We start from the raw sequence: 25,982 nt of genomic DNA, 5'->3' as shown, positions 1-25,982 counted from the left end.
TCATACAGAACTTTTCTCAGTCTTCGCCTCACCATCTTAAAAATGGGTTGCAACGTGGTGGAGATCAAAGATCCTGGGAAGGGGGGCCCGGGGCCTGCCGTGCTGGCATCCCAGCGGGGTTCTAGTCCCCGCTGCTCCTCTTCCTATCCAGCTCTCTGCTGTGGCCTGGGAAAACAGTGGAAGATGGCCCAAGTCCTTGGGCCCCTGCACCTGCGTGGGAGACCCAGAAGACGTTCCTGGCTCCTGGCTTTGCATCTGCGCAGCTCTGGCCATTGTGGCCAACTGGGGAGTGAACCAGCGATGGAAGACCTCTCTCTGTCTCTCTCTCAGTAGCTCTGCCTTTCAATAAATAAACTTAAAAAAAATTCTGGTAAGAAAGAGTTTCTGAAAACACCCAAGTGCACGATATACGCAGATCATTCAAGAGACTGCTTTTATTTTCTCCTAACCGTGGGCGCGAGTTAAGAGGTATTACTGCGTTCCCAGGCCACGGGAGCCTGGCGCCTGCGAAGGGGGAGCTGCAGAGGAGAATTCGCCCTTGACTATCTACGGCCGAGAGGCTTCCGTCGTGCGCTTCGCCTTCCCAGGGTCCGCTGCCGCAGGGAAGACGCCGGCGCGGAAACCGGCTGCGCCGGGCCCGGGCTCCGGCTTCGCGGCCGTCGCCGCCCGCCGCTCCCAGCATGCTCCTGGGCGCGGGGGGCAGGGGCGGGCCGCGCGAGACTCCATTTCCCAGCCTGCCCCGGGGCGCGGCCGGGACGTGCCGGCGCCTATAAGAGTCGGAGCGCTGCGGCCGGAGCCTATTGTTAGCCGGAGCCGGGGCGGTTCTGGGCTTCTGCTGCCAGGGGCGCCCGCGTTGCCGGAGCCGCCCGCCCCCCGCCGCCTGCCGGCCGGCCTGCCCACTCGCCTTCCCTCCCCGCCCTGCTGCTCTGGGAGCTCCCAGACCGTCGCCCGGGACTCGCTCGCTCCTTCGTCCTTCGCACTCGGGCTAGGGCGGCGGCGGCGGGGGCGGCAGCGACCATCGCGGGAGGAGGCAGCTGCGGCGGGGCCGGTAATGGGCCTGGGGGTGCGGGGCGGAGGGTGCCGCCTCGTCCTTTCTCGGGCGGCTGTGGAGGAGTGGTCAAGCCCAGAGCCGCGCGGACGCAGGGGTCCGAATGAGGGAGGCTTGGACGGGAGCGGTCGTGGGGCGGAGAGCCAGAGCGCCGCCGGGAAGGGAGAGGCGTGGGAGCGAGCGAGGGGCACAGAGGACCTGGGCCCCGGCTGCCGGGGTAGCTCGGGGGGAGACCGATGGGCGGCCTGCAAGCCGGCAGGATTGCGGAATGGAGTGGAGGATGATGTAGGATGGGGGGAAGAGAAGGAAGGGGCGGGGGGGGGATAGAGGAAAATGTGGGAGGAGTGGTTGGGAATTTGTGAGTAGCAGGCAGGAAGGGATGGGGAAAGGCTGCAGACGACTGGAAAGAGCAGGGAGAAATGGGGTTCCGCAGGGGGCTTCGTTGAAGGGAGCTGGTGACTTGTCATGTCCCTTCAGCCCCCCGGGTCCCTGGTGTCTCCCATTTTTAAAATTTTTTTCTGGCGTTGTGTGGGAAAATGAAAGCATCACTTGCCCTGGTTGCTGGCTTGATCTGTTTTTTTTCATAGGCCCAAACACGCAGCCGACTGCCAGCCATCGCCTTTAGTGCTGTGGTCTTGGGTCTTCCTTTTTCAAGGGGCTTAGTATGACACACACAGCACGAGAGGGTAGAAGTTATCCCACAGAGAGGGAGAAAAAAAACACTGTCCCCCTTCTCCAGTTTTCAGTGCAAGGTAAATCCAAGTTGATTCGGATTTTTCTTTTCTATACTTGTTTCCATCTTGCTAATCTCCCAAAGCAGGATGTTGGCGTGTGTGTGTGTGTGTGTGTGTGTGTATGTATGTGTATCCTTATCCTTGAGAGTTAATGCAGCATCATGTCCCAGTTCTCCCACAAAGATCTGTGTCCTCCACGTGACAGCCATTTAGACACAGAAAGCCAAATTCTAACCTTGGGTGTAGTGGACAGATACAATGGGTAGAGGTGGGGAGGGGGCTTTCTCTAGGTACCTGGCTTAAACGGGGGATTCTTACTTGGGTGCTTGATGAAGTCATGATCCTCTGGTGATCCCAAGAACCCATGGATCCACAAAATTCACAGAATTTGAGAATCAACCCTAGAAACAGGACAGGCCCTTGTGTTCAGGGTTTTTGGTAGGAGCAGCCAATAGAGGGTAGCCCGGGAGATCTTGCTAGACATTCTGGTCTTTTGACCTTTAGCAGAAGGTTGGGTTCCAGTTGACGAGGAGAGGGGGAGACTTTCCTGGTGAGAGGGACCTTGTCTTATTATTTTGGGGTCATTTGAAGAAAGAGGTTTATGTAACCTAAACTTTGCAGATATGTTCTGCCTCCAGAAATTTTTCTTCCTGGGATGTTTCTCTTGCTAGTGTTACATATACTGGGTTCTTTTGTTTGTTGCGAGGGTTACAGGAAGCCTTACGGTCTGAAACCCTGAGTGCTACAGTATAGATAAGATGTTTGTGTGTCATTTGGGGCTCGCCTCCTATCTGCTACATGCTGTGGATCTGAACTATTTCATGTACCTCTGGGAAATGTTCAGCGTAGAAACACTCGAGAAAAGATCATAAGGCACATAGCCAGACAGTGTCAGCTGGCCTTTCATTTTCACTGGCATTTAAAAGCTTTTATCAAGGCTTGCGTTATTTCATCCCAAAAGCGTTTTATTGTTCAAGTTGGTCATTTTGACAGTTAACTGTCAGTTATGACCTGCGTTTCCAGTCTCACCTTGAATATTTCTCTGTGGGTTTAAGAGCTTGGCACGTGACTCCTAAATGCATCTCTTCAACACGGTATTGAATAGTTGAGGGAGGTGAGCGTGACTTGATTTCTAGTTGTGGTTGGAAAGGGCATAAATTTGATGAATTAAGTATGGAACCTATTCTAGTTATTACTGTTGCTCAATGGAAATAGATAGCAACTTTGTTCTTGGTGCCCAGTGGACATCTTAAACAAGTCCATTTCACACCAGGGTGTTGAACAGGGGAGATCTGGGTTGAAATTTAAACAGACTGATTGTCAGGACAGAAAAATGGATTTTAGAAAAATTATGGAGTTGATGTCAGCAAAAGCGATGCTAATGGATCCTGGGTAGGGTAAAGAGAGCCAGGGCTGTGGAGTCTCCGTGAGGGTTTTCCTGAGAGCCCTCCAAGTTAATGGAATAGTTAGATCATAGGTCAGTTTGCACATGACTTACACATAACCATAGATCTGATTCTTCTCCCACAGCTGAAGGAACATATTTTTCTTGTAGGTTTCACATCTTAGCACTCCTTTCTGTCCCAGATAGTCTTGAGGGCAAGTGGGTTAAGACAGGGGAGAATTTTAGCAACAAAGATGACTTTGGAGCAGACCCAAGCTCTTGGGGGGCTTAAAAAGAAACCTTCAGAAGATAGACGCACTACGGGAAGCAAGGAGTCAGGTGGGCAAAGAGCAGGCGGGCCCATGTGCTTGCACCCTAAATCCCTGAGTGCTTCCAGGAGGAGGAGGGAACCATTTTTAGAAGCAGCACTGCCTGAAGTGGCACTGGGCGGGGAGTGGGGTGTTTGGTTTGGCCTGGTCTTCCCAGTTGGGGTATCTGGGTTCAGTGCCCGGGTCTGGCTCCTGACTCCAGCTTCCTTCTAGGGTGCACCCTGGGAGGCAGGGGTGATGGCTCAAGCGATTGGGGTTCTGCCACCCACGTGGGGGTGGGGGCGGGATTGAGTTTTCTGCTCACCTCAGACCAGTTCATTGCAGGCATTCAGGAAGTGAACCAGCAGAGGGGAGCTGTGTATGTGTGTGTGTGATGCTCTGGGTCTCACCGCCTCTCAGATAAAAACAACAAAACAAAAATGGAAGCCCTTTCTAAGAAAGCAGATTTTTAGTGAAGTCTGAGTGCTCACGTGGTTGATGAGGTATTTATTAACTGGAGAAGAGAAAGTACATTTAAGTGATCACCATTGGTCCGTCTCTTTTTAAATCCCACCCAATTACAAGGTCCCCAGCCCCCATAATAGAATGGAGTGAGAGATTGGGTAATTCATAGGTATTTTTAAATCCGGTTAAAATCTGAACCCATAAACAGACCTTGGCTTTCTTCATTCTTAACCATACCCAAAGAAGTGACCTCTGACGATGAGATCAGTCACATAAAAAACAGAAGTGATACTTGGAGCTCATTTTCAAATTTAATTACAATTCTTATCAAGCGCTTGGTTATTTTTTTTTCCCCTCCCTGGCCAAATTTATTTCAGGAATGTGCTTGTCTGAGACCTACCATGGCTGAGGCTTCTTGGGTTCCTTATAGGCTCTTCATGCAGAATTGTGATGAGCTCTGGACAGACAGATTAGGAACTGGTTGGCTTTGCAGAGCTGAGCCAGGAGACAGCATCCAGAAAAAAACAGCTCTGTGGCAGGCATCTCGCGACACCACAGTGTATTCTGGGGAGCTGCCCTGCCATGGTGCGGCCCTGTCGTCGCTCTGGGTAGTGTTATTCCTGCTGCATAATTAGCAACCTGTGAGATCATAGTCTGGGGAGATTCTGGCATTAGCGGAGGCCCCATACCTCATCACACGTGGCTGCGGCTCTGAAAGCATTTCTACCGAGCAGATGCACGTCCTGCCTGGGACCTCCTTCCAAAGGCAGAGAGCGAGAACGCTGCGTCCCCGTGCATTGGACCCTTGGCGTCCTTGCTCGCTTGGCAGCGAGGGGACACCCCTGCCTGCCGTACTCACCTACCCAGAGTCAGTTGTCACTCTTTGGCTGTTTACGGTCCCCTGGATGGTTTCCTGACAGAGGGCAAAGACAGGAACGGCGCAGCTCCTTCGCATACAGGATGGGGGTTGACTGGAGGGAACTCTGTTAACGCAGTACCAGAACACTGGGCAAGAGTCTGGGTTTTGAAGCCAGTACGCATCCTAATCTTGGGTCCGTTCTTCAGAGCCACGTGTGACCTTTTTAGGAACCCGGTGAGCCACTTTACCCTGGGGAAGATGTGGGTAAAGGGTTTTTCCTGACTGCCAGTGTTCTTCAGATTTGAGAGCCCGTAACAGCATTTCCCAAAGAATGTTCCAAGGATTATCTGCCCCCCTAAAATATTTTGGAACAGTGGGTTCCATAATGAGATCTATAAAATACTGCATTCTGTGTTTTCTCCAAGCCTTCACGGTGCTCGCTAGTGTATTAGAAGCTCTAGGAGATTCCGTCGTGCGCAGTTTTCTAAGCTGTTTTGACACAGCAGCCCGATTCCCATGTGAAAGCTATTAATATCCTTGGATGCAGCGTATTTAAGGTACACACTTTGGGACACACCAGGCTATATTCTCACTAGGAAAAATAATTGGGTCTAGTCTCGGTTTGGGCAAAGCCTGTTTCTGCCTGTGATCCCTCGTCCCTCCCACTGGTCCCATGGAGAGCACTCGTGTGTGATCCGAAGGGCATCTATTCTTCTCCCTGGGCTGGGGCAGCCCAGAGCCCAGCTGGTTGGGACCAAGGCCCTCCCTCCATGGGGAAGGGTGCTGCTGCTGCTACTACTTGTCCCATTATTTTAAGAGTGATTGAGACCAGAGGGGCAGAGGGGAAGGAGGAGGAGGATGCTGGCTGGAATGACCTAAAGTTGAGGAGTGAGACCTCAGCGCTGGGTCAGGTGCTGTGTTCTGCAGTTAGAGAGCGCTGCGTTTGTAGACTTGGGAGGGGTGTGTCTGCAGACAGAGATCCTGACTCCTGTTTTCCCCTGGGCAGAATCCTAATGCTCCTGGCTAGCTGGCGGTGAGCTGGGGCTTTGGAGCCAACGTGGTGGGCTCCCCAAGGAAACCCCTTCGAAACCAATGGATGCTTTCACGGGCTCGGGTCTCAAGAGGAAGTTTGATGATGTGGATGTGGGCTCATCCGTGTCCAACTCAGATGATGAGATCTCCAGCAGCGACAGCGCGGACAGCTGTGACAGCCTCAACCCTCCGACGACTGCCAGCTTCACACGTGAGTGGGGGGTGGCACCCACTCTCCCCAGGCAGGAGCTCCCCGGTGCCGCTCTTGGGAGAGCTTCTGTCCGACAGCTTGCGATTTGCCTTTGGGGGGCTTCATGGCTCTAGTAGTGGAGGCTGACATCTGATGGGCTGATTCGACTTGCGTTGTGGTTTGTGCATCCCCAGAGTGGGTTGAATTAGACTGAAGAAGGAAGAGCCCAAGATTCTGCCATCGCCCCATCCAGGTCCTTAAGAGTCCCAGGAAACTGTGGCTCCACCCCCAGCAGGACATAAATGTTTCCTGCCTGGACAACCAGGGCGACTCCAGATTCCTTCATTCTTTTGGCTCGGTTAGTTCTTGGAAAGAACCTCTGATAACTCTAGATTGGGATCACCCATAGGCCGAATCTGGCCTGTTTTTATGAATATTTTTATGAATAAATATTTTATGAATATTTTTATGAATAAAGTTTTATTGGGACACAGTCCTACCTGTGTCTTACGATTGTTCTCATGCTGCAGCAGCAGAGCTGAGAAGCTGCAGCAGAGACCTCATGGCCTGTACATCCTAAATACACTGTCTGACCTTTAACAGAAAAACTCTAGCCTCCTCTGCTAGCCATCAGGTTCTCCCTTGTAGCATTTTCTGTTATGATAGAAATGTTCTGTGTCTGCTATTGCCCACTAGTAGCCGTTAACCACATGTGGCTTTGGAGCATCTGAAATATGGTTAATGTAACTGAGGAGTTGAATTTTTAATTTTAAATTAAATTAATTTTAGTTTTAATGAGCTTAAACTTGCCTCATATGGCTAGTAGCTCCTGTTTTGTGGATTGTTAAATTCCGAACAGCTTACCTAGAGATTCTCTTCCTTTCTGATGTCTAAAAATAGATTTTGTGGTCATCTGTTCAGAAGTCAGCTGGGAGGCAGGGGTAGGAACCAGCTGAGGTTCTAGATCTCTTCCAACTGTGCGTTTATGATGCAGAAGTATTAGGAAGTCCTCTAGATCCACGGAGAACATTTGAAGAGGAGCTGGGAGCCGAGATGGAGATGGGGTGGAGAGGCCTGCGGCAGGCCAGGCTGGTTAACAGCACCTGTCTGTGTTCCCTTCTCAGCCACCTCCATCCTGAAGCGGCAGAAGCAGCTGCGGAGGAAGAATGTCCGCTTTGACCAGGTGACTGTGTACTACTTCGCCCGGCGCCAGGGTTTCACCAGTGTGCCCAGCCAGGGCGGGAGCTCCCTGGGCATGGCCCAGCGCCATAACTCTGTACGTAGCTACACGCTCTGTGAGTTTGCGCAGGAGCAGGAGGTGAACCATCGCGAGATTCTGCGTGAGCACCTGAAGGAGGAGAAACTCCATGCCAAGAAAATGAAGGTACCTAAGGGGTGCGGGATCTGGTTCTGCCCCTGGGCTAAGCGGAAGCGGGAAGCCATGTAGGTCCACTGATGGTTGGTTGGTTGGTTGGTCTTCCTTTAATTGAGAGGGAGAGAGACAGAGAAGGAGGCAGGAAGAAAGAGCTCCCATCTGCTAGCTCATTCCCCAAATGCCTACAGTGGCCAGGGCTGGGCAGGGGCCGAAGCTAGGAGCTCAGTCTGGGCCTCGCATGGGGGTGGCAGGAATCCAGTCGCTGAGCCAGCGTTGCTGCTTCCCAGGGTCTGCATTAGCCGGAAGCTGGAGTCAGGAGCCAGAGCCGGGAATTGAACCCAGGCCCTCCACTGTGGGAGGTGAGCGTCCTAACTCCTAGGCTGAATACCCAGTTCCAAGGTCTATTGAGCTTTGCTGTGACTGCTGCCCTCGGCCTACAGAGATTCTAAATCTGTGTAATGAGAAGTCTCCGATGTGGACTCAAATCCGAGTAGTAAGATTTCCTTCTCTGGTGGAGCTGTCTACCAGAGAGAGCAAGATGGCTTCCTTGGAATTCTCTCTTTGCTTCCAACACTCCGAATGATTGTGTTTTTTTTTTTTTTTAATTTAAGTTTAATACATCATTATGTGAAGGCATCCATGTCTGCCACTTCTAGGACCCAAGGGAACACAGTTTTCCATTTCTTGTCAAATGATTGTCCTTGACCAGATACGTAGACTAGATTTTTGAACCTTTCACACTTTTTTTTTTTAAAGGTTTATTTATTTATTTGAAAGTCAGAGTTACACACACACACACACATACCCAGAGATGTCTTCCATCTGCTGGTTCACTCCCCAGTTGGTTGCAACGGCCGGAGCTGGGCCAATCCAAAGCCAGGAGCCAGGAACGTCTTCTGAGTCTCCCATGTAGCTGCAGGGGCCCAAGGACTTGAGCCATCTTTTACTGCTTTCCCAGGCTATAGCAGAGAGCTGGATCGGAAGTGGAGCAGCTGGGACTCGAACTGGCACCCATATGGGATGCCGGTACTGTAGGCTTCAGCTTTACCCACTACGCCGCAGCACTGGCCCCTTCACATTCTTTGAAATGTCATCCCTAGGTGATTATCTCTGGGGCAAACGACGTCTTACCAAAGAGTTCTTGTGGTGTGGCACTGTGCCGGCCATCTCTGCAGCACCAGAACTTCACGTTTCAGAGAAAGGTGCTGAGAGAAGAGCCGTCTCAGGTGGCTGTAGCCACCCGTTGTCTACAGCACGGTTTGCCAAGCACAGCCGTGATTTGCACCAGTCCTCACAAATAGCGCCCGCCCCCGCCCCAAGTTCCTGGTTCCAAATTTGAAGAACACAGCCTCAAGCCCAGCCAGGTTTCTTTTGGGCCCAGAGTGTGCTGACCCATATTAAAATCGGTGGCTGCATTTCCTGCAGGGTTGTCAGGGAGACGCGCCAGAATGTTGGTGGGGTTGGACAGCTCGTGGCAGGGGGTGTAGACTGCCCAGGTCTCATTCCTCGCTCCCCGAGAGCTCTGGCTTGGCTCCGCTCAGCCTCCTCCCAAAGCCTCCACCTGTTTTTAAAACTGGACTCACATTTGGGCTTCCTTTTTCTTCCGAGGAATTCTGCCACTGACCTATTGCTGTCCTGCTGCCATAGCAACAGCTGGGCAAATAAACAATGGCCTCTTGGGTCGCAGGGAAGCCCTTCATCCTTTTTTCTTAGAAGAAGACTCCTTTCTTTTAGATTTTGCGGAGGAATAATCTGTTAAAACAGAGTGCCGTCGAATTTCTGTCCCCCAACCCCATCCTCCTCAGCCCCGCCGCCAGAAGTCATCCTAGCAATAAAGCCAGGCCGGCCCAAGATTGAGGTCAAGGTTTCTAGTTCCTAGCAGGATGTCCAGTGAGCACCAGCAATGGTGGTTTCTAACAGCTTTATTTGTCGAAAGGAAACCCTGTTTAACTTTCCCCATAGACTGATTTATTTATTTGAAAGTCAGAGTTACACAGGGAGAGGAGAGGCAGAGAGAGAGAGAGAGGGAGGGAGGGAGGGAGGGAGGGAGGGAGGGAGGGAGAGAGAGAGAGAGAGAGAGAGAGAGAGAGAGAGAGAGAGAGAGAGAGAGAGGTCTTCCATCCTCTGGTTCACTCCCCAATTGGCCACAATGGCCGGAATTGCACAGATCTGAAGCCAGGAGCCAGGAGCTTCTTCTGGGTCTCCCATATGGGTGCAGGGGCCCAAGGACTTGGGCCATCTTCTACTGCTTTCCCAGGCCATAGCAGAGAGCTGGATCGGAAGTGGAGCAGCTGGGATTAGAACCGGTGCCCACAGAGGATGCCAGTGCTTTGGGCCTGAGCATTAACCCACTACGCCACAGCGCTGGCCCTGATTTTCTACTTTTATGATTATTTTTTTATTCATATGGAATTCATGATCACAAATGGTACTGATTGAGAATGTAACTTTTTTCCCAAAGAGTACCCAGTTGTCCCAGTGATTAGATGACTTTTTCCTTACTGATCTGAAATGCCACTGCCATCCTATGTTAAGCTGTCATATGCGGCTACTTCACAAGGTTTGTGGGAAAATGGAATTAAAAGACCAGCTGATGGGTGGGCGTTTGGCCTCGTGGTGAAGACACTTGTCAGGAAGTCTGTATCCCATATCGGAGGACCTGGGTTTGATCCCCAGCTCCAGATCCCAGATCCCAGATCCTGATTCCAGCTTCCTGCGAGGCAATGTTGATTGTGCAAATAATTGAGTTCCTGTCACCCACTTGGGAGACCTGGATTGAGTTCCAGCTCCTGGCTTGTATACCACTGGGGCTGTTGGTATTCAGGGAGCAGACCAATGCATGGAAGCTCTCGCTGTCTCTCAAACTTAGAAAAAATATTTTTTCTTGGGCCGGCGCCGTGGCTCAATAGGCTAATCCTCCACCTTGCGGCGCCGGCACACCGGGTTCTAGTCCCGGTTGGGGCGCCGGATTCTGTCCCGGTTGCCCCTCTTCCAGGCCAGCTCTCTGCTATGGCCAGGGAGTGCAGTGGAGGATGGCCCAGGTGCTTGGGCCCTGCACCCCATGGGAGACCAGGAAAAGCACCTGGATCCTGGCTCCTGCCATCGGATCAGCGCGGTGCGCCGGCTGCAGCGGCGGCCATTGGAGGGTGAACCAACGGCAAAAGGAAGACCTTTCTCTCTCTGTCTCTCTCTCACTGTCCACTCTGCCTGTCAAAAAAAAAAAAAAAAAAAAAAAAAATTTTCTTAAAAATGTGTATTTTGGTGTAAATGATTTTTGAAATCCATGCATATGAGGGGTCTTTGTGCATATGATAAGAAACACTTGTGTGTGGATTTCAGACCTTTTTTTGGACCAAAATAAACTGAAGGTTTTGAAGTCCCTTCGTGTCTGCGTGGGTTGCTAACTGTGGCATCTCTGATCTCTTTGCTTTGAGCGAGAGGACAGTAGGGAGGAGGGTGATGAGGACGGCAGCCCTGGTATCCAAGACTGGAGCAAGCCGGCCTGCTTGTATACAAATTCTAGACTAGGGAAACCCCAGAAGCTCCTCTTCTGTCCTTCTCTCCACTAGCACAAAACAAGTAAACAAACAAAGCAGCCAGGCTTGTTACCCAGGTATCTTGCATCACATCTCTCTCAGGAGCTGGTCCTTTACCAGCATTCGTGGGGGGTGGGGGTGGGGTTGGCTGATGAAATAAGCCCGAGGCCCCAGCCCCTTGGCTTTCATCCTGCTAGCAGCTTCCAGAGCCTGAGGGATTTAAGGCCTCATTTTCTTTACTTGAATTCCCTGATGAGTTTCCAGAATGTATTCAGCCATAGCTTGGCTTCAGTGGGGCCTTCCACTGAGATTCCTCCTCCCAGCTCTCTCGCTGTCTCAGCCTGGAGCACTCCCAATTCCTGCCTTGGTACCCCAGTATTATTATTATTTTAAAGGCAGAGAGAGAGAGAGGGAGAGGGAGAGGGAGGGAGGGAGGGGTTGATCTTCCATCTGCTGGCTCACTCCCCAAATAACCACAACAGCTGGAGCTGTGCCAATCTGGAGCCAGGAGCTTCTTCCAGGTCTCCCCTGTGGGTGCAGGGACCCAAGCACTTAGGCCATCTTCTACTGCTTTCCTAGGCCATAGCAGAGAACTGGATCGGAAGTGGAGCAGCCAGGACTTGAACCGGTGCCCATATAGGATGCCAGCACTACAGGCAGCGGCTTTACCCGCTACGCCATGGTGCAGCCCCCACCTCCAGTATTATTAATATCACTCTACCTCACTTTACTTCAACTGAAGGAGAAAGACTACTGTTAGTAATTTTTTTTTCTCCTTTTCCCAACCAAATGAAGCCCTTCTGGGCCTGCCTTGTGAAGATCCAGGGTCACTGATGATAAATTAGTAATCTTGTCCTCCTCCTGAATGTGGTTTTCCCCAGAAAGTACTTTTTAGGGCAGTTTGCAAGGTTGTCTGTCTATTCATGGTTGTGTGTGTAGGTCCAGTGCGGCCCTGGATGGCCACTAGGGGGAGACTCGGAGTTGCTGATGCCCAGGAGGCCTTACCTTCCCCATCTCCCGGCAGCTGACCAAGAATGGGACGGTGGAGTCGGTGGAGGCGGACGGCCTGACGCTGGATGATGTCTCAGATGAAGACATCGACGTGGAGAACGTGGAGGTGGACGACTACTTCTTCCTGCAGCCTCTGCCCACGAAGCGGCGGCGAGCCCTGCTCAGGGCCTCTGGGGTCCACCGCATTGATGCTGAGGAAAAGCAGGAACTTCGCGCCATCCGCCTGTCGCGGGAGGAGTGTGGCTGCGACTGTCGCCTCTACTGTGACCCGGAAGCATGTGCCTGCAGCCAGGCTGGGATCAAATGCCAGGTAAGGCCGCGTCAGCTGGTCACAGGTCTGCGGTGGGGCTGGGAGGCTGCCCACTCGGGGTGGGTGCCGCGTGGCTAGGAGCAGGCCCCGGTTGGACAGCCCTCCTCCGCTAACAGAACAAGCGCGACAAGATTCTCAGGCTGTGGTGACACCCAGTGTCTGCTCTGTGTTTCACACACACCCCAGAGGTGATAAGAAGTGGCTGTCAGTGAGAGGAGGAGCAGGGTTTAATTTGTTTCACGTGACTAACTTCCTTGAACACCGACCAGTTCCTTGAGCTAAAGGCGGCTGAGCAGTGAGCTGGGCCTGTGGGCTTTATCTGCACTTGGCGTGTGGGGAGCAGCCCGGACTAGACTGAGTTACTGGAATTAAGACTTATTCTGTGCATCTGCTCTCCCACAATATGGCGCTGGGAGAGAAGTAAACAGCTTCCGCACAGCTGCCTCCAGTTCAGCTAATAAACTGTAGGACTTGCTCCTGATTGGAGGAGAGCAGCGTGCTCGGTGTGTGGGCAGCCGAGTTAGGATTGGCGGAGGAGGACTATGAAGGAGGAGAGAGACGGCATGCACCAGGAACATCTATGGGGAACATCTAAGAGGAACACCTAAGGGGAACACCTGTGCAGCCCCCAGAGAGCCGGCCGGCGGTGTGCCGCTCCCCTGCGGAAGTGGGGAATGTGGCCAGGGGGAACTGCCCTTCCACGGAGGTGGAAGGGATAGTAGCCAACCCGGGAAGAACCAGCAGCAAACCCGGGGAGGGCAGGGTCCTGTGTCGTTCCTCCACGAAGAGGGGGAGCGACATGGCGGAGCTGAAATCTGTGGTTTCCTGGAAGGTGAGGCACAGCCTTCCTTGTTGGCCTTCGATAAGGGACAGTGTCAAAGACACAGCTCCGTGGAAAGTGGCGGCGTGGCGGTGCCGTCCCAAAGAGTGCAGTTGGCCTGGAACTCAGACACTGAAGGAGGCGGATGCTGAGTCCCATGGGTGCATTTCCTAAACAACCTCGCTCTGTCTTCCTTTTAGCTAGGGTATGAGTAGCCGTTGCGGATCTGGCCAAATAATACTTTTCAGGCTCAAATCCCGTAACACGAGCGATCTGTTATACTCAGAGCTAGGAGGGTCCCAAGAATTGGTGGAACTGGAGTGGAGGTTTCTCTGCGTTGATGTTTTAGGAAGACATTCACATTTGCATTTGTACATGTTTATTGGATGACCTGCATTTGTAATCTTTTTCAGTGTGTGTGTGCGTGTGTTTCCTTTTTGGAACACGGAAGGGAGATAGGGAGGTGGGATCCGCTGTCCCAACATTCCTGGTCTGTAAATTAAGTACTTTGGCAACTGCTTCAGAACTCCCCTGCCAGCCCTTGGAGGTGAGGCGGGCAGACAGGCTGGCTGTCACTGGGACCTTTGTTCTTAGCTCAGCAAACTAAGGCACCTTGGCCCGGGTTCCCTGGGAGGTAGTGCTTCGGACTGGCAAGCTCGCTCCTCACTTCCCCATGCTGTCATGGCAGAGGCTGGGGCCCGGCCCTTTGTTCTCAGGGAGCCACGTACATTCCGTTCATTCCAGAAAAGTCTCTGAGGCAGGTAAATTTCTTCCACTCTGCGAACCGTCAGCACTCAGAGAGGTGGCCCCGGACTTTCTAAGTGGAAGGACCCTTTGATGCAATTTTTTGTCTCCTTTTTACTTAGAAGAGGAAATAAGCCCTTGGTTGGTGAGGTGTGGGGTGGAGAGGACTCTCCTGAGGTCACGCCACTAATGAATGGCTGAGCCTGCGCCGACGCACACGCGGTCTGTGCTGTTGTCTTGTGCTGTCAGCTCACGTGTTTTGTGCTAGACGGGTTGTTTCTCTGCTTGTAAGAACTCCGATGCCCACTGCCTGTGTTTGCTGTTACTGCCTCCCAGTCTTGCCTTAACCTCCTTCTGCCCCCCTCAGGTGGATCGCATGTCCTTTCCATGTGGCTGCTCCCGGGACGGCTGTGGGAACATGGCTGGGCGCATCGAGTTTAATCCCATCCGGGTCCGGACTCATTACCTGCACACCATCATGAAGCTGGAGCTGGAGAGCAAGCGGCAGGTGAGCCGCCCCGCAGCCCCCGACGGGGAGCCCTCAGTCGCTGCCAGCTGCAGCCCAACAGGGGCCCAGGGTTCTGAGACGCAGGGCTTCCAGGACTTCATTGCAGAGAACGAGACGGCAGTGATGCACCTGCAGAGCGCGGAGGAACTGGAGCGGCTCAAGGCGGAGGAAGACTCCAGCGGCTCCAGCGCCAGCCTGGACTCGAGCATCGAGAGCCTGGGCGTGTGCATCCTGGGGGAGCCTCTGGCGGTTCCCGAAGAGCTGTGCCCAGGCCTTACAGCCCCCATCCTCATCCAGGCCCAGCTGCCCCCAGGCTCCTCCGTGCTGTGTTTTGCCGAGAATTCAGACCATCCTGCCGCCTCTCCGGTGAACATGAACAACCCATCGTACTTGAACAGTGGGCCCCTGGTCTACTACCAGGTGGAGCAGAGGCCAGTGTTGGCCGTGAAGGGAGAGCCTGGTCCGGAAGAAGGCCCGGCGCCTTTCCCCAGGGAGAAGGATCTGAGTGTCTTCTCTGTCCCACTTACCTCGCTGGCGGCTCGTCCCCCAGACCCGCCTGCCCCCTGCAGACCCGAGATGGGGAAGACAGCCGCCCTGGAAGCGCTCCTGCCCGAAGACTGCAGCCCCGAGGAGCCCGGCAGTGAAGACTTCCGCCCTTCCTGGTCCCCCTCGAACCTTCCCTTCCGCTCAGACAGTGAGGGCGGCTGTGGGGCGGAGGAGACCTCTCAGCCGAGTGAGGACCGGCCCCCCGAAGAGGCCACCCTCGAGCTCCCTCTGGCCGTGTGACGTGGAGATGGAGACGGCCTCTTCCCCACTCTATTTATTCCCTTATTTTATCGAACGTCATTTCAAAACAAAACTGCAGAAGCGGCTGCTGCTCCCATGTTATTTTATTGGGGTCTTTGGGGAGACGGGAGGGAAAGGATTGTTTGTATACATATTTTTTAAAAGAGAAGCAGTACCAAGGAGACCAGCCCCAGCTCGACCCGGGCTAGAGCCTTGGGGCAGAGGCTGCACTGCGCCCAATACTGAGCTTTCTGGGCCACTGGAACAAAGAAGTAGGATGTCCCAGAGAAGCTGGGTAATGCAAGCAGCTGTTCTTCACGTAGGGACCAGAGCACGAGCTTGGGGACCACTCCTCTCTGGAGCTCCAGGCAGGGCACAAGCTCACTGCTGGCAAGGGCCCGTCCGCTAGCCCGCCTCGGCGTGTTGCAGCACGATTGGAGGAGTCGGGGCCGAATCTAGACAGGAGGGGGCGGAAGGGTGTGTGCTTCTGTACAAAACCTCTAGGGTTTCTAAAACTGTAACCTACCTTCCCCGACTCCCTCTTTGGTACATAAGTTAATATTTGACATGTTCCTTGTTCTCCGACCTGGTCCCCACACTGGAGATTCCTGGTCTGTAACTTGAATTGTTTCTTTCATTTGTTCCTAGGTACTAGAGTTAAACTTGTCGATTTGTCTTTTTTTTTTTTTTCCCCTTTCTTTCTTTCTTCATCCTTTGAAGAAGAAAGCTAGACTGGCTGGGGATGTGGCACCATGAGCCCGAGTCTCCCCTGCTCTGCCAGGCAGCTGCAGGCTGGGGCTCGCCCTCCCGCGAGAGGCCTGTGCGGCGCACTGGCCACGTCCAGAGGAGGCAGCCGGCACAGGTGGCCGCCTGGGAAGTTGACTTTATTGTGTCATGCTTGCTTTTTCGCCCTGGCCCTCCCCCTGCCCCCAGCGTTGGCAGATCTGGGATTTAGTAGAACGTAGGCAATCTGAGGTCACTAACTGGTTTTGGTCCTTTTTTCCTGTATCTTGGATATACAGGGTTAGAGCTGTTTAGATTCCGGTCAGTGCCCAGAACTGCAGGTGTTTAATGGACCTCTCCACTGAAAATCAAAGCCAAATCCATCCTCAAGTGCCACGTGCAACCCCCAGGGCCCAGAGGACTCGGGTTCTGAGCCTAACCTTTGCAGTCTACAGAACGGACTCACTTCCACTTCTCACCTCTGTCGGGGGGTTGGGGCCCAGCTTAGGTTCCGAGACCTGCTCCACTGAACACCACTGATTTCCGTCTAGTAGCAGTTATCTTGGCCTCTGGAGCAAAACATTGTTTTTGCTAGCATCCTTCACACACCATGCTTTACTTCTGCTGTAGTTTAGCAACCTTTTTTTTTTTTTTTTTTTTCTGATGGGAGAGAGAACTATTCCTACTCAGCTTCTCATAAAGCCTTTTTCTGTGGCTGTCAGGGCCCAGCTGTGTTAAAGCAGCCTTCATGTGTGTTGCAGCAGCGTCTCACCTATGAAAACCTCTGATCTCTGATCTGAGCCTGAAAGGCTTCGTACACAGCACAGATCTGTGTGTGACTCACGTCGCTTCCCGTGCATTCCTGAGTTTGCTTGGTTTTGTTTGGAGGGGAGTTCTTAATTAGGCACCTAGGTCCTTCTCTCCCCAAGTCTGAGCCTCACCAAACAGAGCTAGGGGTCTGCCGGAGAACACCCCCAGCTGAGCTGCGTTCCCCACCTCACACTGGTGCCCTGGGAGCTAAGGCAGAGCTGGAGCGAGAATCTGGTCTTTGGGGAGAAGAATCTTTCTTGCGTGTGGTGTTGAAAGGGGAGTGCGAGCTCTCAGGAAGGCTGCAGCTTCATCTAGGAAGCAGATCCCAGCTGCTCTAACAACCGCCGCTGGGCTCAAGCCAGGACGATGAATCTGTAGTTACTCTCCTTGCCGACACTCCCCTCCCCCATGATAATTGAGCAACTGTGCTTTGCTGCTCTCAGTCTCTTTCACTCCGCTTTCCTGATGCACACTGATCCCAGACTTCTGAATGCTAAACATGAACATTTAGCATAAACCGTCTTGTCAAGCAAGGGGCCTTTCTACCACGTGGTCCATTTCATTTCTGGTGCTACCTGAGTTGGACGGGGTTCTAGCTCATGGCTGCTAGGAAAGGCAGGCCTCTGACCAGAGAGCGCGCTTCAGTCCCCCTCAGCCTAGGTCTAGGTAAATGACCCTGATTACTGCGGCTCATCATTCTCCACTTTCCTTTCTCACATACTGTACACAGTGTTTTCAATGTGAATCCAAAGCTTGTCTGGTTCTTTGAAAACTTTTTTTTTTTTTTTTTGCCTTTTAGGTTCCTTACATTGTGATAATGCTGTATTTAAAGAGAATATTTAAATGTAATATTAAAGAAATATTCAAAAGAATGGTGTGTTATTCTTTATCTTGACAGGCCACAATTCTGTTACCTGTTAGGCAAAGAACACTTTGCCAGTTTTGTATATAAAACTAATTAGGTCAGTTAGGAATTAATGTTAACAATAGCAACATTCTGTGATGGAAAAAATAGAACATTCTCTTTGGAGCATCCAGAGCTTGGCTTGCTTTGCGCGCACATACATGAGTAGGCCTGGCTCCTGCTGACGGAGCTGGGCCCTGTCTATGCGGTTCCTACCCTTGGGTCCCTTTTCTCGTTCCATTAACTTTAAAGATGGATGAAACTCTCCATTCCTGGTTACCACCTCCAAACGTCCAACAAAAAGATCGGCTTCCATCCCACCAGAAGTGTCCTGTTCAACCAATCCAATCCCTTTAGTTAAAGTGTGTCAGGCTTGTAAAAGGAGCCTTTGCAGAAATGACTGATCACCACACGCGTAAGTCATTGCCGCCCACTGGTTTGAGTCTTTACTTGGGTTTCTTCATGCATTTACAATAAATACTACAGAACTTAACATGTCACCGATGGACACACACAAAAGCTAAACCTGGCTCACTAGCTCCAAGCAGACTCCTGCTGCTCTCCCTAGGCTGGGCGGGACTGCCCAAGGGCCCCAAGAAGGCAGCCAACAATGGTCACAGCTGGGTTGCTGCAGCAGTGGCGGTAACAGAGTTTAAGATCCACAGGGGCTGCGCTAGAGCCCAGAAGTTAAGACAATGGGGCGTGGAGGCTGGGCGTACTGGGGGAGGGGCCGGGAAGCACTTCCTGTTTCCTCCAGCAGCCTGTTCCCACATGTTAATCACCGGGAAAAACAGTCAAGGCGTTCAAAGGATTTGAGAAGGAAAGGAAGACGTTCGCCCATGCCAGAGAGAGAGAGAGGCCCACAAAACCCCGTGTTTTGGTCACTAGAAAGGATTGAGGACAGCGTGGAAGGGTACGTGTGGATGCAAGTGCTGTTCTTGCCAGGCAGAAAGTCTTAAATTCAAAACTGTCAGGGCGTGGCAGTGGTCTAGGCCAAATGAGGAGTCCCACCTGGGGCAAAAACTGACTTCCTAGGACCCAAATTGAACACCTCGTGGAGGAGCCGAATACAGAGGCTCCAGCTGCTTACGGGGGAGGCAGGATGGCACCGCACATGGGCCACCCCTGGAAAGGTTTGTTTCAGTTCTGTGTGTGAATGTCTGCGTTCTCACATGGGGGGCACGCAGCGAAGCCCATGGCCCCTGCTCCTCCGCCTCCCACACATCTAAGTGCGCACAGAGCCTTTGCTGACAAGGGCTGTTTGGTCCCACACGGTTTAGCTACGCGATCGCAGGACGCCACCATCCACTCCGTGGCTCACTCAGCGTCTTGTTCCAAGGTAGTTGGTGGAAAGCAGAACCACGCTGTGCAGCAGGAGGGACAGCTCGGCTTCTGAAAGTACCAGCAGTGTTAGTGGTTGGGCTAGGAAGCCATTTGTCTTCCACCCGTTGTGGCGCACAGGCCCTGAACCTGGAGGCAAGAAGCCAAGTGCAGGGGGCAGAGCATCAACAGGCCCCGTAACCAAGGCGCCCCTGCTTTACTTTCCTTCCACTTTATATTCACATCAACTCATTCTCTATTTCTTGAATCTCATGTGATGGCAGTGGCAAATTCAGAAAGCGTAAGGGAACTAAACGCCACTGTCACCTCGGGTTTCTCTGGTAGAAATGAGCCCCCTTGGGAGTTCCAGAGTCAAGGTTAACAGGCCTACCCTGATGTCCCAAGGCCAAGGAAACATCGAGACCTAGCCAAAGGTTCCAAACAAGAGGCCAACAGGCCTAGTTCCCCACCTTGGAGACCCTGTCTTTAGGTAGCACAGTGTTTGCTTTAAGTTTGAATGCCTGTACACCTGTGCTTCTACACGGGGACAGCTCTGCCCTTTTCCTCCAGCCCCCAACTCCAGAACATCTGGCCCATCTGGAAACACTTTTGGCTGTCATAAGCAGAGGTGAAGGGGTGCTCCTGGCGTCTGGTGGTGGGGCCAGGGATATTGCTAACCATCCTATGGTGCACAAGATGGGCTCTAAGAGCAAAAGCGCACAACGTGTGAAGGTGGGGAAGCTCCATCTCAGACTACACCCCCACCCCCTACCCCCACTTCATAGTTCATTATCTGCCCAGGCCTCTGAGTTTGCCTCTCTTCAATTAGACATATATGTTAGGAAAGGGTTATCACAGTACTCAATAATTAACTCCAAAATCATCCCCAAACCACAGAGACCTGTCTTACCTTCCAGGCTGCAGGAAATCTGTAGCCATTCTCCCAGCCAAGTCCGACACCTGTCCTCAGCAATGTGGGTAGAGTTCAGGCCACGAAGATAACAGGCCTACAGCATTCCGAGAAGAAACGGTCCTTAACAATCGCAGGGTGAGTATGGCAAGGAAGTGGGGATGCACAAACAGTCCTAGATCTCCTTTAAATAAGTTACAACTTCATCCCCGCAGGAAACCACTCACCATGGCAACCTGAACTAGTGACGGACAAGACGACAAGCAAAGAGACCCATCCAACCTAAGACAGTGCATCTCAAGGAGAGTGCCCGAAAAGAAATTAAACAAAAATTACCGAGGGCAACTTCTATCCACTAGTTGAGTTGAGTGAGAAAAAAGGCAGGGAAATGAGATAATGGGCTGAGGGCTGCCACAACCACGCTCTCACCGATCTCACTTCCTGTGCGGTCAGCTGGCCGACCCCCAGCTTTGCCAGAGCTTTATCCAGCTGCTGGATGACAGTGGTGTGAGCTTTCAGCCGCCGTCGCAACAACGGAGGGGGCAGGTAAGAAGTGAGCAGCATGGCCCGGCTCAAGGCTTTCTGCGATGCAAAAGAACAGGAGGGGAAAGTTAAACAGCTTAGCCCAGGCCAAGGCCTGGAACGAGCGGGGGCCGTGGACGAGGTGGCCTCGGTGCACTCACCACTTGCGAGGTCTGGAGCTGGTTCATGTCCAGAGGGTGGGAACGGAAGCACTGTCTCAGAGCCAGGAGATCCTGTACTGCTGGGTGCGTGCCACGCTGTACCTGCAGAGATGTGGGTTTGGCGGATGTCAGCAGGGTCTCGAGTAGTCCCCCGACCCGGTGCTGGGGTACGGTGGCTCCTGTGAGATCCCTGGTCTGTGGCAGGGCCGCCTGGAGGCCTACCTTGTTGCACAGGTCTGTCAGCTGCCACCGGAGTCCTCCATCAGCAATGAGAGGGCTGGCCTTTTCTAAATAGCTAACGATTTCCGGGTGAGCCTGTTTCCGGAGAGCGTGATAGATATCTAAGAAATCAATCTGCTGTTTTGGGGTCCAGAAATGCCGGATCAGTAGTTGCCTAGGAAATAGATACCTGTAGGGAAAAAGAATCGCCAAGCCACATGCTGAAACTGGCATCCTGCAGACACGGCGCGGCGCGGCGCGGCGGCTAGGGAGAGGAGACGGACACGTTATATTCATACTCTATGGTTCTTTTCCTTAAACGAAGCACAGTGTCAGGCACCATTACTGGAAACTCCCGTGAAGGGAAGCAGTGGGATAACCTGGCCTGTAGCAAGCACACAAAAGGACTCCTCAGAACTAACGCACACGAGGAGCACGCTTTGGACAGAGCTGCACGCAGGTATCCGAAGGCCTATCCTTTGCTGGCATCCTGGCTGTAGTGTCCTCACGCACTTCTAAATGGACTCATCCATGTGTGCAGTGGTTTGCAAAGAGGGCCACGCATTCTCCAGTGCTCCTTTCCCGGAGAGGGGAGGTCTACGCCTCATCCACACCCTTGGGTCCATGCTGGGTGACTGATGTTACTAACAAAATGGAACAGAAGTGCATCTAGGTGACCTCTAGGACAAGGTTATAAAAGGCCGTCCAGATGCTTCTTTGCTGGAGCACTCGCTCCCAGAGCCCTGAGCTGCTCGGAGAACAGTCCCACTGCCCTGGGGCCACCGCGCACAGGAGGCCACAGGCAGGCTCTCTGGTTGACAGTTCTAGTTTTCCAGGAATCCCTGCCAAGGCACTGAACTTGAGAGTGACCTTGGACCCTCTGGACTGAAATATATCACTGTGGGGAGGAGCCTCTGTCAGCATCACGTGGAAGAGAAAAACCAATCATCCCCTTGATTCCCACCCCAATAATCATGAAGACCATGTCTTAGGCTTTTAAGCCTTGAGGTTTCTGCTAGACAGCAGGAAGTGTCATCTTTGGCTAGGAAGCAATAAAGACAGATGAACAGAATATAAGCAGCATCTTTTTCTGGAGGAAAAAAAATAATTCATCCCAAATTGCTGTGACTCTCAGGGAGTAGGCTGCTGGCTCTAGGGATGAGGGAGAAGGTCTTTATCTCATTTCCCATCACCCATGGCGGCTAAGCCATGAGACAGGGAAACTCTAGGTTATCGGCATCTACGGCTGGAAGCGTCCGGCTAACCGAACAGCAGCTTGAGTGGCTCTGATGAACCCCTTGGGATCAGGGGGTAACAGTGGGACAGGAAGTTCCTCTGTCTAACTTCCTCAGTGCATCATTCTTTCTTTTTAAAATAACTTTTAGCTTTGAAAACATCCATATATCTTCAAGATGCTGGGGATACACAGTCCGTACTCACATTAGCAAGAAGACCAGGTAGTTGGCAAAAGGTGGGATGGAAATAATACCTAGGAAAAGACACTTGGTGACGTCTCGGCGAAACTACACAGAAATAAACACAGATGCAGTTTAACCCATGCACGTCCTGATAATGTAATGCACAACTCCCTCCACCCCACTGCACAGTGTACTTCTACTACAGCCCAGAAGTGAGATGTGGTAAGTTCCATAAGGGCAGGACCTCTGATATATTCACCTAAATTTTAAAAAAATGTATTTAGCTGACAGGCAGAGAGACAGAGACAGCTGGGGTTGGGCCGGGCCAAAGCCAGGTGGGTGGCAGGTGCCCAAGTATTTGAGCCATTATCCACTGCCTCCCAGGGTGTGCATTAGCAGGACACTGGAATCAGCAATGGAACCGGAACTCAAACCCAGGGACTCTGATATGGAATGTGGGCATCCCCAGGTAGCAGCTTCACCAGTGAACTAAACACCTACATCAACTGTTGTATCCCAGATATTACCTGGTACAAGGACTGACATAATGCCAACTCTCTCAGTGCACTCTTCCTAGTTTGCAGGAATTCTAGATTTTTGTTCAGGTCCAAAACCACCTTATCAAGTCACCACCCAATACTACTTCCTACTGCCCTTTGGATCCTTGCGTGTGTTTGCACGTTCAGAAATACACTGGATGTCAGTGTTTGCACGGCTCATTCAGAAGGTACCAGAAACTCAATGGGGCTCAATTCTCGATGAACCCATTTCTGACGAATCACCTCATGCCTTCGTTCTGCTCAACATTTTGATCTTATTGCAAAGGGTGAAAGCTTGATCAGTGGTGAGCAAGAAAGGAAAGGAGAAAAGCTTGAGATTTTGATTGATCGTGATTGTATCACCATAAACTTCCGGAGATATGCCCCCCAGCCCGTACCTGTCTCAAATGCTCCATCTCCCGGTATGAAAGCTGATGAAACTTTATATTGTGTTTCCACATATTTGTCTTTATTCTTCTGGCCTTTTTGGCGTCCGCCCATAACATTTGCAACCCTGCCTCATCAAAGTAGAAGACACAGTGTGACGTTATCCCAGTTTGAATCTTATCAGAGCTTCCTACCCTATGTTCACTCACACACACACACTCACATGCACACACTCACACACACGTTCAGCCTCCCCAACATTACACTGCATAAACGCTTTAATGGAGGTAACCCAGAACTCTTATGAGGCCAACCCGGCCTTTTTCCCCTAGCACAACACCTCTCTTCAAGCTAAGTTGGGACTCATTATTCATCCTGTCTTTCAAAATCAAGCTCACTTGACTTCAGAGAGTCTTGCTCGATTAGCCCTAGAGATCACCCAGCCAGACATTAACTTACCTACTTTCTTGGAACACTTTTATAAATAATATAATCCAATATATTTTTATAATTCTATGTTAAGGCTTCGTACTATAGAAATTCCTACCTTTACCAAAGACTAGCTTTTTTTTTTTTTTTTTTTTTTTTTTTTTTTTGACAGGCAGAGTGGATAGTGAAAGAGAGACAGAGAGAAAGGTCTTCCCTCTTGCCGTTGGTTTACCCTCCAATGGCCGCCATGGTTGGCGTGCTGCGGCTGGCGCACCGCGCTGATCCGATGGCAGGAGCCAGGTACTTATCCTGGTCTCCCATGGGGTGCAGGGCCCAAGCACTTTGGCCATCCTCCACTGCCTTCCCGGGCCACAGCAGAGAGCTGGCCTGGAAGAGGGGCAACCGGGACAGAATCCGGTGCCCCGACCGGGACTAGAACCCGGTGTGCCGGTGCCGCTAGGTGGAGGATTAGCCTATTGAGCCGCGTTGCCGGCCAAGACTAGCTTTTTTAAAAGTCTTGTCATAGTATATTTACAATTTAAGTGATATCCAGATTGACTTCAAAAATGAAGGAGAAAGCTAGCATTTAAATGAGGTAAGAATGACTGTCTTAAGTTAATAATGTTGAAGTGAGGTTGAGTACATGGAAGTTCATTACATTATTTTAATTTTGCATATGTATGTTTACAAGTTTTCAATTAGAGGTTTTAAAACAAACCAAAATGCTTTCAAACCTTTCTCTTATTAAGTCCTAGTTATAAGCCTAAGGGCAGACAAAACAGCCAATTCTATCTCTCTAGATAAGAATAAATAATTGTAAAATTAGAATAATTTTCCAAGGTGACTAGTGTGGTACTTTATCATAATTGGCATTATCATAAAAGCACACACTATAACAACTAACACTTAATGGGAACTTACTTAGTACCTTTCACATATCAGAGTATGTCAAAAAGTGCATGGAAAAAATGGAATTAAAAGATGTTTGGTTTGGTACAAAGATTATGATACCCAAGTATAGTTTTCTCATAATACACATTTTCTATGAAATGTCTGGAGACTCCTGGCAGTGACTTATTTAACGATCACAACCATGTAGTCAATAGGGTCTATTCTTATTTTTAACAGATTTTGAGAAAACCAAGGGACACAGAGGTTAGGGAACGAACCCAATCACACAGCCAGCAAGTGACAAGCTGAGATTTGATGCGGGACCCTGACTATGGAGTAGACAGGGCACTGCTTATATGGTGTCCTAGGATGTAGATGTCTGAACCACAACATTCAGAACCCAATTAGTACTGTTTAGTACAACATGCTACCTAAGATAGATTTGGGACCTGCATTTAGACTTCCCCTTTGAATGGGCCAGGTCAGCTGATAAAAACAGGGCGATCAACTATAGCCAGGTGTGTGGTTACCCACAAGAAACCTACTTTCTCTTCCCTCTCCTGTGTTGTCAGAAGCTGTTTCTCATCCCATCTTTCCAGAAACATCCTCACATTCTAATTTATAAGAATCAGGCCTCTATGAAACAGAAGACATCCTAGCTCACATCCTCAGGGCACAACTTGCAAAACAATCTCATTTATTTCCTTTGCCGACGCGGCCCAAGAGCTGACTCAAGGACTTCTACTGTAGTTCTGTGTTTACCTTTCATGAAGATTGTATACAGGACATAGAAGCGGGGGAAATGACGGCCCAAGAAACGATGGTATTTTCCATTAATCGCTTTTGTCTTGGTCACCACATAAGAGATCAAACTCTTCACATCTGCCTTTGGAGAAAAGTGAAGCTTGCAAGACCTACAAGGAAGATCAAGAGAGACTATCTGGGAACCAGTCCAAGAAGCCCCCCACCCCCAGCCCCGCACAACCTGGGGGTCCCTAACATACAACTCAAGCCTCAGAGAACGTATGCCAAGACCTGAAGCTCCTGAAATCAAGGAAGAAATCTTGGGGCCTAGGGATACAGACTATAGGGCGGAGGACAGGCAGGAAAGAAAGAGAGGCAGTGAAACGGAGCCGGAAAGACTGCAAAGCTTCTGCGACAATCTGAACCACGGGGAAGGCTTAGAGAGAGAGGTGGAATCAACACAGTAGCTATTAAACTTGAGCCGAAAACGGGGCTGAGAGATGGATTCGGAACACTCAGGGCGGACGCGTAGACCAGACAACACGGAGCACTGAAAGCTGATAGTCAGGAAGTCAGGTCTCTAACCCGATCGGGGTGCGCATCTTGAGAATAATAATAAAAAAAATATCCCGGGGCCAGGGCGGGGAACCCTGAAAATGAAGACAGCATGCAAGTAAGGTGGAGCCACTTGCAAGGGCCTGGACGTCAACAACGCTTTTCTCTCTCCAGGTCCCTCACCGAGGGGCCACCCAAGAGTGACCAAGCTGCAGCCTCCGGCTGACAAAAGGTCCACGGGTGACAGCCGAACTCCAGAGAGCAGCTCGAGCCCAGCACACCCTGGAGAGCGCCATCTTCACCGCGAGGGCGGGGCGAAGGGGCGGGGCGGACGAGTGGG

General features: G+C 51.5%; 2 protein-coding genes across 12 annotated transcripts; one reads left to right on the top strand and one right to left on the bottom strand.

The window, feature by feature from the left end:
- The first annotated feature begins 908 nt into the window (after window positions 1–908).
- CSRNP2 (cysteine and serine rich nuclear protein 2) lies at window positions 909–17,512 on the top strand. 3 transcript variants are annotated; one of them, XM_002711182.5, is made up of 5 exons: window positions 909–1,048; window positions 5,805–6,041; window positions 7,145–7,404; window positions 11,956–12,252; window positions 14,184–17,512. In XM_002711182.5, exons 2-5 carry the CDS (start codon window positions 5,891–5,893, stop codon window positions 15,108–15,110), a joined length of 1,635 nt encoding a protein of 544 aa, XP_002711228.2. In that variant the 5' UTR covers window positions 909–1,048; window positions 5,805–5,890; the 3' UTR covers window positions 15,111–17,512. The 3 variants fall into 3 exon arrangements, with proteins under 3 accessions (XP_002711228.2, XP_051702251.2, XP_069908342.1); XM_051846291.2 differs by lacking the exon at window positions 909–1,048 and adding an exon at window positions 1,661–1,800; XM_070052241.1 differs by lacking the exon at window positions 909–1,048 and adding an exon at window positions 5,220–5,355.
- Window positions 17,513–17,967: 455 nt separating this feature from the next.
- On the bottom strand, window positions 17,968–25,974 carry LETMD1 (LETM1 domain containing 1). 9 transcript variants are annotated; one of them, XM_008256466.4, is made up of 10 exons: window positions 25,826–25,951; window positions 25,673–25,737; window positions 25,106–25,257; window positions 23,035–23,150; window positions 22,120–22,202; window positions 20,683–20,869; window positions 20,461–20,562; window positions 20,207–20,359; window positions 19,778–19,874; window positions 17,968–18,939 (listed from the first exon to the last, which is right to left on the bottom strand). In XM_008256466.4, the coding sequence occupies exons 2-10, from the start codon at window positions 25,687–25,689 to the stop codon at window positions 18,869–18,871; spliced, it is 978 nt and encodes a 325-aa protein (XP_008254688.1). In that variant the 5' UTR covers window positions 25,690–25,737; window positions 25,826–25,951; the 3' UTR covers window positions 17,968–18,868. The 9 variants fall into 9 exon arrangements, with proteins under 9 accessions (XP_008254688.1, XP_069908345.1, XP_002711227.1 ...); XM_070052244.1 differs by having other exon boundaries at window positions 22,120–22,168; window positions 25,826–25,947; XM_002711181.5 differs by lacking the exon at window positions 25,673–25,737 and having other exon boundaries at window positions 25,826–25,974.
- Between the last annotated feature and the right edge of the window lie 8 nt (window positions 25,975–25,982).

The sequence above is a fragment of the Oryctolagus cuniculus genome, chromosome 11, assembly GCF_964237555.1.
Source record: "Oryctolagus cuniculus chromosome 11, mOryCun1.1, whole genome shotgun sequence".
Taxonomy (NCBI): domain Eukaryota; kingdom Metazoa; phylum Chordata; class Mammalia; order Lagomorpha; family Leporidae; genus Oryctolagus; species Oryctolagus cuniculus.
This window is presented reverse-complemented; position numbering and strand designations above follow the sequence as displayed.